At 44.2% G+C, this 11393-nt stretch overlaps 1 protein-coding gene across 2 annotated transcripts in view; it reads right to left on the reverse strand.

The window, feature by feature from the left end:
- C6H10orf90 (chromosome 6 C10orf90 homolog) overlaps positions 1-8217 on the reverse strand; it is a 60130-nt gene extending 51913 nt beyond the window's left edge. The window contains exon 1 of one of the 2 annotated variants that reach the window (XM_072931355.1): positions 7890-8217. In XM_072931355.1, coding sequence (XP_072787456.1) covers positions 7890-7995 — 106 coding nt within the window. In that variant the 5' untranslated portion in view covers positions 7996-8217. Of the gene's footprint in view, positions 1-7591; positions 7767-7889 lie in introns of those variants that run through there. The other variant, XM_030276606.4, reaches the window with a different exon arrangement.
- Between the last annotated feature and the right edge of the window lie 3176 nt (positions 8218-11393).

Raw genomic sequence — 11393 nt, forward strand, 5'->3', positions numbered from 1 at the left:
TCCCAACCACGCACTGTGGGAATCACACAATCCTCAAATTGTTTGGGTTGAAAAGGACCTTGAAGACCACCTGATTCCAGCTCCTGCCATGGGCAGGGACACCTTCCCTAACCCAGTGGTCCAGGAGCTGCGATTCCACCCCTGTGCCAACCTCACATGGGGAGAGCAGCAGCAGCAACACGAGTGGGGCCCTCCTCACAGCCCCCCAGTGAGCCCTGAGCAGGAGAAGACCCCCTGCTTTTGTGGAAGAGGGCTCAGAGATCCATTTCCAAGCCCTTTTATCCTCCCACCTGCAGGAGAACAGGACCTGTGGTGGTGTTTGGCTCCTGCATCCTCCTCCCACCTACAGCAACCAAGTCAGCCCACGCTTCCCACAGGACAGAAGGAGGAGGAAGCTCTTCTGACCCCTCAGGGAAGGTCTGTGCTCCTCAGGAAGGTCTGTGTGCTCCTCAGGAAGGTCTGTGTGCTCCTCAGGAAGGTCTGTGTCTGCTCAGGGAGGCTTTGGCTCTGGGCAACACAGCAGTGCACAAATTGCCATCAAGCACGCAGAGGAGTCCAAAGCCCGACTCAGAGCTCAGGCCAAATTCCTTCTCTCCTGCCTCCTCAGAGGATGCAAAAAGAAGATGAAACCTTTTTTAATGATCTCCTGGTGTCACTGTGAATGTGGGTACCAAGGAGACAACACAAGTGTGGCTGTGTTAGGGATGACTCCTCAGGCCACAGCTCAGGTTCGTGTTCAAGGCAAAGCTGCAGCTCTTTGGATGAGGAATAAGTCATTTACCCAAACATAAAAATACTTCCTTGAGCACAGAATCATCTCTCTGCTACCTTACCCATAAACTCCAGATTTATCTGCTGTTCTAAAGTGTTTATAGGTAATATCATCAGAGTTTCCTTTTGAAGAGTTTCATTTTACAGCTAAATTGCCAGCTTGTATTCTAAAAATCTCAGCTACGAGGTTCCACAGATTTTGGGGGGTCTGCAGGATCGATGTGCTCAATTTCTGCCTCTCAGACTCTACTATCTGCTTTTTGCAGTCATCCTGCTATGAGGCATTTCTCCAAGAAGGTGATTTTCCTTCCTGTTCACTAAATCTCTGGCAGAAAATGCATTTTAGTGAACTAATTAAATAGAGTTGGATTGTACATCAAATATCAGTAATAATATCAGGCACTAACATTCTGGCTGCTGTGAGAACAGGTTGCAATACACATTGTACCCTTAATACATCACTGGGATAATGATTTGATGCATCTGTGCTGTTAAATCCTCCCTTGGCAGAGTGACCAGCAAGCAAAAGACTGGAAAATATTTATGGGAAAGAGGATACTGGAATGGTGGAGGGAAGGATCCTCCTCCATGTGCTGTCCTTCCCTGGACTTCTCCTCCCAGCCACATTCCCAGGGTTTGTGTGAGGCCGTATCCCAAATTTTCTCCTCATTTTCTGACTCTCCAGAGTATGAGCAGCTCTCCTTTTCTGTATTCTACTTATTAATTATTAGTAATTAAACTCCTATTTAATTAAAATCTAGTGTATCCCAGAAAAACCTGAGCTTATGTTCTTAAATATGCTTTTTTCCCCCTCCCAAAGGATTCCCAAGTGCTTGACAAGCTACAACCACAGAATGATTAAAGCTTTTCTTGAGTTCAGTTTTAATTCTGTGAGTTAATTTAATTCAGTAGAAGACACATTGATAACTTGTTCTCACTTCCTATTTCTGTGGAATAAAAGAAAGGAGATCTTAGCTAAGTAAAACAATGTTCCCAAGAGAGGAAATTCTTGAGAATTACAGCAGCACCTGTAGCCAGTGTTTCTTCTCAAATATAGAGAAGTAAAAAAAGACATTTTTTTGGGGAACAAAGTTCACAGAACCCTTTTGGAGAATGCTAAACTGAATTTCTTATCCATCAAACTGTGATCTCCCCCACACCCAGAGTACTGAGTTTTCAGTGACCCACTCATCCTCTAGTGTCCATAATTCCCCAAAAATAGCCATGAAAAGAAGCATAAAGCATTAACTATAATAATAAAAATATAAATTGACCTATAAATTGCCACTGCCCAGGTTCATTTGGGCTCTGGGGGATGGAAGCACAAGGCTCACATCCATCTCCATTAATATTTTCAGCCAAAGGTTAAAGAACAGTAAAACGAACTAAGCTGCCAGAGAAAATACATATTAGCATTTAGATTAACAGTTATTATCTGCATTTCCCATCAGCAGACAACAGTGAAATACGTGCTGATGGCTTCAGATATTTTTTCAGAAAGGTTAAGGGGTCCCTGGATTCAAAGGGCTGGGAAAGACTGGCCTGGGAGATAAATGGCCTGGCCCTGGCATGTGCTGTGCATCCTCAATACATCTGGACTCTGGCTGGAATTAAAATTCATATTGCAGCAGCAATTAAAAGACAGAAGTAGGTCAGGAGCTGTTGTTCAAGGCAATGTGCAGGCAAGGAAAGAAATGAAAAAACCCAAAGCAAGCAGCGTCTGCCTGCTAGAAAATTCAGCCTTGAGAAACTCAGGCTGAGGTATGAGAGGATAAAAGAGGGAAAGGAGAGTTTGGGTGGTTCAGTTCTGGGCTCAGCAGGCAAAGGCAGCTCTCAGGCTGCACACTGACATCAACTCTTTCATTTTCCATGGAGCAAGTATTTCATTGTCCATGGACTCCCCAGTGCCCTCCCTGCAGTCACACGCTGGGACAATGCCCTTTGTGGGAACTCAACCAGCTCCAGGCATGGAAAATGGGAATAAAACCACATTGCTTCCATTGCTGTTTGAAAAACAGAGGAGTTTGGTGCAGTCACCTGCAGGCTGGCACAGACCCTCCCTGCAGGCTGCTCCTCTGCTTTTGCAGTGCTGACAACTAATGCAGGTCAGGGATTTCATGGGCAGCTCAGTTTTAGTCCCTCAACCACATAAAATTGAGCAAAGTGAGACCCAGCCACCTTATGCTGATTAAACCTTGCTTTCATTGTAATCTGTTTTTAAAAGTGGCCTGTCAACCAAAACTACACCAAAAAAATGTTCTCTAGTTCTATAAGGTTTGCATGGGAACTTTGACTGTTAAAGTCGGATCTTATCCAGAAAGAGGAATTTAAAAATAATTTTAAATGCTCCAAAGAGCAGCAGTTGGTTTCAGAAGAGGCTCTCCATGTGTGGCCTTTGCCTCCTGCCTTGCCCTGCTTCCCGTGGGAATTTCCAAGCCAAGCCCTGCCAGGTATCTCCTCAACCTGCCCAGCTGTCTGTGCTCGGCCTCCCAAATCCATTTTCCATGTTGGCAGCTCCAAGTGGCACCAGGAATCCAGAGCAATAGAAGCAGAAAACTAAATGCAATCAATTAAACCCAAACAGATCTGAATCCCAGTCCCAGAGCACCCATGGGGACTGTGGCCAGAGTGACCTTCTGCTGCTAAAGCATTTCTTTTTTTGCCATTTATTTATCCTACACAAGGGAAACGTGTCCATATTCTCTTGACTCCAGTCTTCTTCTTCCAAAAGACAGACAACTAATTGTCAATAGCTGATTTTGTCACTGTTATTGTATGTTTTCTGCACTGTTCTGCCCCTCATAAATCCCTCACTGATGAGCTTTAATCACCAGCAAAAGTTTCTATACCTCGTTCCACCTCCTGCCACGGGCACAAAAGACATTTTTAGTTGTTTGTGATACAAGCCTGTGCAGGACTCTAATAATTATTAATGGTAACACAACATCAACAAGTGGGGGCACAACATTTAGAGCTGTCTGTACTTTGCAGGGAGGGGAGGAAGGAGAATCCCTTTTCACAGATAGTGGCCAGGGCATATTTCCCAGTGGGTTGCCAGCTGTGTGGCTGAGGTGTTACAGCATCACCCAATTAACTCAGTAATTAATGCACAGTGCTGATGGCAATCTGGGACAGGTTTGGGTGGGGCTGGTCTCTGCTCAGCACTCCTTCCCCAGGGATGCAGAAGTGTCTCAGGAAACAGGAGCAGGATTGCAGGAGAGAGGAACACCCTTGAAAATACCCTGGGGGAAAACTGGGGCTGGGCTGGTTCCCTTTGGACCCCTTATCTAGAATCCTAAAATTTTACTTTTGCACCCGTGCCACACTTAATTATTACTGATATCAAACACTCAGAGCTGGTAATTCATCCTGTGAGATTGAAAACTCTTTTCCATGGACAGAGATCACAGCCAGTGTCTCTGGGGGCTCTGTCCAGGGGGGTTCCTGACCCCTGCCAGGGTCCCAGACCTGCCAGGGCAGCCAGAGGGATGCTCTGGACTCCCACAGAAAACCTTCATTTTAAAAGTACACATTGCAGTTTTATCTGTATGTAGTTATACCTTAAATACAAAATGCACACTCACACCAGCTCAGCTTTTCCACTTCAAATCACAAGATCATGGAATAATTGAGGTTGGAAAGGACCTCAAAGTCACAGGATCACAGCATCATGAAGGCAGGAAATGACCTCCAGATCATCAAGTCCAACCTTTGACCAAGTACCAACCATGACAATGAGAGACATAGGAGTGGCACATCAATAATCACAGAAAATATGTTTTCCATACACTATTTATACAAAAAAGCCCCCAAACCCAGCCATTCTGCATCACTGCACACACAATTCTTGATACAAAACAGGCTTAACCATTCCAGAGCACGTTTTGGCCAAGTTTGAAAAACTTCTCAACAAATTTGCTTGAACAGCCACCTCTAAAATTCTCAAAAAGTAATAAAAATTAAAATGGGCACTTGACCTGTGCCCAGTGCCAGAAGGACATTCTCAAATAATAATTGCTGCATGTGTGGTTTGGATTTTTATAGGTAGAATTCAATAAAAAAGAACAGATGTAAAAAATGTACCTTCAAAATTCATAAAATTCAAATTAACGTGCAACCAGTGCTTGTGGGGTTCTCCAAAGATTAGGAACTTTCCGTGGGCAGGGTTCAGGGACAGAAAGGGACTTTCCTGGAGAGAGCTGATGCTCCTTCTGGGACTCTGCATGGAGTAAGAGAAGGGAAATGCTGCCCAGGGCCACTCCAGCCTCTTGCAGCTGCCACTTTGTCCCCCCAGCCCTTGGCACTGGGGTTATTTTATGGCTTCCAGTTCTCTGCTGCCCATGAAAGCGATGTAACCTCAGCTTTAAACTGCTTCTGTAGCAAATAAATGCTGATAATCCACTCAACCTCATATTTAAATAGAAACCACCATGTAAGAAAGCTGATGGAAGAAAATCAACCTGTTCTTGATGGCTCAATGCAACAACAAAACGCCAATAGAGACTTAAGGCCAACCTCACTTCAGAGTAAGTTTTTAATACCATCTGGAATCATCATCCAGTGATTTTTCACTTGTAATTTTTTTCTATTTTTCCCTCTTTTTGGGTGCTCAGAAGGTAATTTTCCCCCCACAGAGCAGTGAGTGTAAAGGGTAACTCCCATCCACCCCACCAGTGCTGGCAGCAGCACAAACACAGAGCACCAGGAGCAGTTCATGACTATTTATACTTCACAACCCCATCCTGCTGAAAGCTTTTAAGTAATTAGTTTTCCTCATTAACAGATGCTCTGCCTGGGGAAGGGCACTCAGGTGCTCCTAAACCCCCTCCTGGATTACAGAGCAGCACCACAACAGCTGCAAGGGCAAAGCTCAGAAATGCTGAGCTGGGCTGGTGAAAAAGGCAACAAAATCACCACATTTATATAAAAATGTGTCATTCCTGCAAGATCTCAGAGCTTCACAGCAATAAAAACATTCCCAAGACATTATCATGATCCCCTTGTATTTAAATCAGATGGACAATATTTATCAACACCACTTTTAGGGAGAGCCAAATACACTTTAAGGGATATCAGGAGGGTTTTTTGTGCTGAAGTTGCATCCTATCCTAAAAAAAAAAAAAAAGCAAATTTGATCCATCCCATAGACCAAAAAGTGATTTGCAAACAGAGGGAAGAGGGTTAGTCAATAAAACACGTGGGGTTTGTACCTTCTCCCTGCCATATCTCATCCATTATCCCATTTTTCTCTTTCACACTTGCAGAGGCAAAACGGACATCAGGTAAAGCCTAATTTAATATTATCAGTACTGCATTCAAACACATCACCACGAGCTGTGTTGCTAAAATTACACTGCAGGAAAAAATACAGGTAAAACATTGTTATCTCCTTGGAAAAGCTGGGCCTGGTGCTCCAGCACCCACTGATGCCTATTGAAAGCAGCAGGATTATTTTCCTGAATAAGGATTACTCCCATGATTAAGGAGTGCAGGATTACATCCATTCTTTGCATATCTCCTGGTGTTTACATATCCCTGCTTTCACCTCTTGGTTTTTGTTGCTTTTTCTTTATTTTTAACATGGACATTTAATTACTGTTAGCACCAGATATCATTGTGCTGGACTTGTATCCCTTCAAAATTTGGCTGGGCTTTGGATGCCAAAGAAGAAATGCTTTTGTGATCAAAACAAAGGAAATAAAGCAGAAGCAGCAGAATGTGGGCTATGCAATTAAAAACAAATAAAAAGAGAGGGAACTTGTTATTCACAATCAAGGCTTATTCATGATTCATCTCACATCCCTGCTCCTACCCATGGCCTCTGCTCTCGGGAGCTGATTGCTTTTGTATCAATTTTTAACTGTGCCAAGGACTGAGTTACCTGAGAGCTCCCAGGCACTGCTGGCAGGATCACTGCTGGAAAATAACAGCACTCAAACACTTGGAACAAGTATTATAGGTAGGTTTGCTGTTAATGATTAATAAATAAAAATACTTGGATGTTTTTCACCTTATAAAGAAGGGGTGAGAGTTGCTTTAGTTCATCCTGCCGTGTGCTTTATATTTAAAATATATCTTCTTCCTATCCTTAGGAAAATTAAGTTATTTTTCCATTACTTTATGGTAAAATAGAACATTTAATGCAGAGTTATTAATTAAGAACTTAATGCAAGTCTCAGGTCATGTTCTCAACCCAGTGGGAAATGTATCTAAATAAAAACAACACCATAAATTAAACTTCAAACAGGAAACCAACTTTTTTTTTTTTAAGGAAAACACAACTTCTTTCAAGCTCTCACATTTGACACTGAATTACATGAATCTCAGTTTGGGAAAATCGTAAAGGGAACATAAATATCTTTAGTTTTAGTAGCGTGCTAAAACTACTGGGGGGGTTGAAAACATAAATACCACCAGATAATTTCAGACAGCTTCATTGTAACTTCAGTGCCAGCTCTGTAGGTACTATTTACATATTTCCTAGAGTTAAAAAGAAAGGCACATCCTGCCTTTTCAGGCTTTAACTCACTTCAAACTCCAAAAGAACTCAGATTATTTATGGCTCCGGCGGCCGCGGAGCCGCTCCCCGGAGCATCCCCGGGATGCGCTGCCGGGTGACAGCGACATCATAACTTCAGTGCCAGCTCTTTAGGTACTATTTACATATTTTCTAGAGTTAAAAAGAAAGGCACATCCTGCCTTTTCAGGCTTTAACTCACTTCAAACTCCACAAGAACGCAGATTACTTATATACAGACTGGCACAGGAGCGAAAGGAGCGAAAGGACACTCAGAAACCCCCCGAAATTGCCCGAACTCACCCCAAATCCCCGTTTCCCGGCGGCTCTCGGGGCAGTGCATGGGGGTGGCAAAGGGCTGCGTGTCCTCCCCGGGATGCGCTGCCGGGTGACAGCGACAGGGACATCATAACTTCAGTGCCAATTCTTTAGGTACTATTTACATATTTTCTAGAGTTAAAAAGAAAGGCACATCCTGCTTTTTCAGGATTTAACTCACCTCAAACTCCACAAGAAAGCAGATTACATATAGAAAGACTGGCACAGGAGCGAAAGGAGCTGGCAGGACGTTGAAAAACCCCCCGAAGTTGCCCGAACTCACCCCAAATCCCCGTTTCCCGGCGGCTCTCGGGGCAGTGCATGGGGATGACAAAGGGCTGCGTGTCCCGGGAGCGCTCCGGCAGCCGCGGAGCCGCTCCCCGGGGCATCCCCGGGATGCTGTGCCCGGCCAGCCCCGCCGGGTGACAGCGACAGCGACAGCCCCGAGCTGCCAGCACATCAATTATTCACCCTCCAGCGCCCCAGCAGCTGCTCCGTGTCCCGGAAAAAATCGGATTGCAAAATCCTGCCCATGGATGGGAAAACCTGGGTGTGCTGCTCGTGTCGCGCTTGTGCCCTTGGCTGTTGGGAACAGCTCATTTTCTTAATCTAAATATTGAAGTTTTCGTCCTCCTTCTGCGTGTTCTGGAGCAAAGTTAAGAGGAAATGTCCCAACCTGTTGCCTGCACGTATTTCTGTAATGATCTCCCAGACTTTGAAACAGCAAACACCTGTTTGCCAAAATGTTGCTGTTCCTGTTCTAAGCATGAAAGGCGGAGAAAAAGCACAGCAAATCCCTAATTCACTCCAAAATCCATTGCACTTTTGTTTTTGAAATGATGTTTTGAAGGTGGTATTTTCACGGGGATGTTTTAATTTTTATTGCAAATTTTTAAAAGGATCAGTGGTAGCATCATTCTTCTCCTCGATGTTTGCCATTTAGAAGTCATTAATAACTGAATATGATAACAATTTAATGATCATCCATCTGATAATTGATCACAAGACTAATGATGGAACACAATGAAGGATTTTTAATAATCTACACGTGTAGTTATGTAATGCCTGAATGGGGTAAACAAAGATTTACATCATTTTCTCTAATACTGCTAAGAGCAGCACTGGAATATTGAATTAATTATGGTATCCACATTCTAAATAGAGCTATAGAAAAAAAACTACTCAGAAATTATTTGAACTCAATAAGGAAAATTAAAAACATGTATTCAGCCTGATTTGCTTTCCAAAAGAATACTGAGAGTTAATTTGATTACAGTGCACCAAGGGTTTTTCAAGGAGAAAATACCTCAAAGTACTTCTGAGGTAGATATTTCTTTGGAGACGGTGATTACCTACTACAAAAATGTTCTGAGTACACCAGTGACCTCTGCATTGCTTAGATACCTTTCTAGAAAATATGCTTTTGGCCAAACAAACAACAAAATTTACAGAACTTAAAATGCAGGGAACGTAAGGGCAGATTCCTTTAAATCCTTTTAGAATTACATTGTGCTCATGTTGTTCACTGAGTCTCCACTACCTTCCTATCAGCTGCATGTGGTGATTTCAGCAATCTTTCAATAAATTAAAAAACAGATTTGCAATAATTTCAGGATTTCACCCAGAGAACCATGACATTGTAATGCAAATGAGGCTGATGAATGTTTCATGGCCGACTTCAAAACATTTGCTGCTGAGCCTTTCTAGAGCAGCCCAGGTGGATGCACATTTCCTCCCACCTTTTTCTCATTATTCTAGTTAGGATAAGAAAGAAAAACAACTTGGGGCACAAGGACATGAAATAATTTGATTTTGCTTGAGATTTATAAATGAAGCTTATTTCTGCCTCTAATATTCTGGCTCTAGACAGGTTTAGACTGAGAAAAACACAACTTTATTCAGTGTTTGATGTAGGTGGGATTGAATGACTTTGATCACCAGCTTAAAACTGCAGCAGGGACAGAAGGGTTTGTGATTATCTGCTGGATTTTGGCACAAACCAATCTCTTCCAGATTGCAGGTGCACTTTGGAGGTGGTGATTACAGAGATCACTGCTGAGGTCACCCCCTCCTATGGCGGACTTGTGACAACAGCCAAAAAAATAAAGTGTTTTCACCTGAACTGAACGCTGGCAGTGCCCTTTAGGATGTGTGCAGCATGAAAGGAAAGGTTAGGCTGCGAGGAAGAAGACAGCCAGGCAGATATTGGCCAAGTCAGCCTTTGGAAGCGTTTCCCAGCAGGATGCACTGAGCCCAGATCCACCTCTGCTTGTGAGCACTAAATGATATCTCTGGCTGCAGCTGGGCAGGGGATTATGCAGGTCCAAATCAGCTCCAGCCCCGGGGTGGCACCTCCTGCCACCCCTCCTGAGGTCCCCAGGTGGATGGTGAGCAGCAAACAGTGCAAGGGGCACGGGGAAGGGAAGGGGAATTGCTGTCTGGTGCTGCTGCATGAGTTTTGCCTGGGAAAAAAAAATTGATTGACAGAGTTGTAGCTCAGAGTCCCTGTTCAGACAGTGTCACATATGCAAGGAGGTGACAAATTATGCTTGACTGCGCTTGAAGGCTGCAGAAATGTTGAGTAGCACAGGCAGGGAGATGGGGTTCCTATCCATTGCCATCAAAATATCATCTTTTAGTGCTGTTGACAGTTTAATAGCTACTTCTGGATGGTGGAGAGCATTGTGAAGTGCTGCCACTGTATTATTAACCCAGGCTGGAGCTTCCCTGCAAATCAGAGCAAAAATCCACACAAATGGAACTTCTGAAACAGTTTTAGATTAGAGGTGTGCTGGTCACAACAGGAATTCTATCTCTCTGTCTGCATCTCAGGGGGATACAATAACTCTTTAACCCCTGATTACGTTATCATTTATTTTCTGAGATCACAGAATCATTAATGTTGGAAAATACTCCAAAACCATCGAGTCCAACCATTAACCCAGCACTGCCACGTCCACCACTAAACCACATCCCTAAGCACATCCCAGGGCCAAACTCCATTCCATTTTAAAAATCCAGGTGATGGAATTCTGCTCAAATCAAACATTTTTGATTCCATTTGTCTCCTCCAGGCAGCTGAGGTGGGATGTGGATATGGGGCAGCTTCAGGATACAGCAGTGAATCTGCACTGCTCGTGAGAAAATGGAACTGTGCAAAGCTGCATCCATGGATGTCGCTGCCTGAAATCATCCCTGGGATGTACAGAGCTGTGCCACACCGTGGAAATGGCTTACAGGGCCCCAGCCTGTCACAGTTCAGAGCAGATTTGTGTAATCTCACACAGCCTCAGCATATCCTGTGGCTGGGGGAGTGTGGTGTGATGGTGTGACCACAGAAGAGGTTTGGGATTCAGGAGGTTGGAGTGTGACTCTCTATTGATACCTTTAAATTAGCTATCACTGTAGTATCTGCTTTCTGTCAGGGTGCTGCAGGAAATCAGTGAGATGCATCTGGGAGGGGAGTGAATCAATTCCCTGCTCTGCCTGGGGGCTGACCCTTCCCTGTTGGCTGTTTCCCAGCTTGTCACCTCACTTATTTCCCTTTTTTTACATTGCGGGGAATGTGTTCCCTGCTGGGACTCCTGTCTAGAAGTGCCACCTCCCCAAGGTGGCACCTGCCCGAGGTGGCTGAGCTGACTGTGGGATGAGACTCTCGGCATTTTCCCTCTGTGCTCAGCACTGGTGAGCAGCACCTTGAATCCTGTCCCCACTTAGGAATCCCTCACTCAGGAAAGGAAATTGAGGGGCTGGAACTGGTCCAGGGAAGGGAATGGAGCTGGGAAGG

The sequence above is a fragment of the Taeniopygia guttata genome, chromosome 6 (assembly GCF_048771995.1).
Source record: "Taeniopygia guttata chromosome 6, bTaeGut7.mat, whole genome shotgun sequence".
Lineage (NCBI taxonomy): Eukaryota > Metazoa > Chordata > Aves > Passeriformes > Estrildidae > Taeniopygia > Taeniopygia guttata.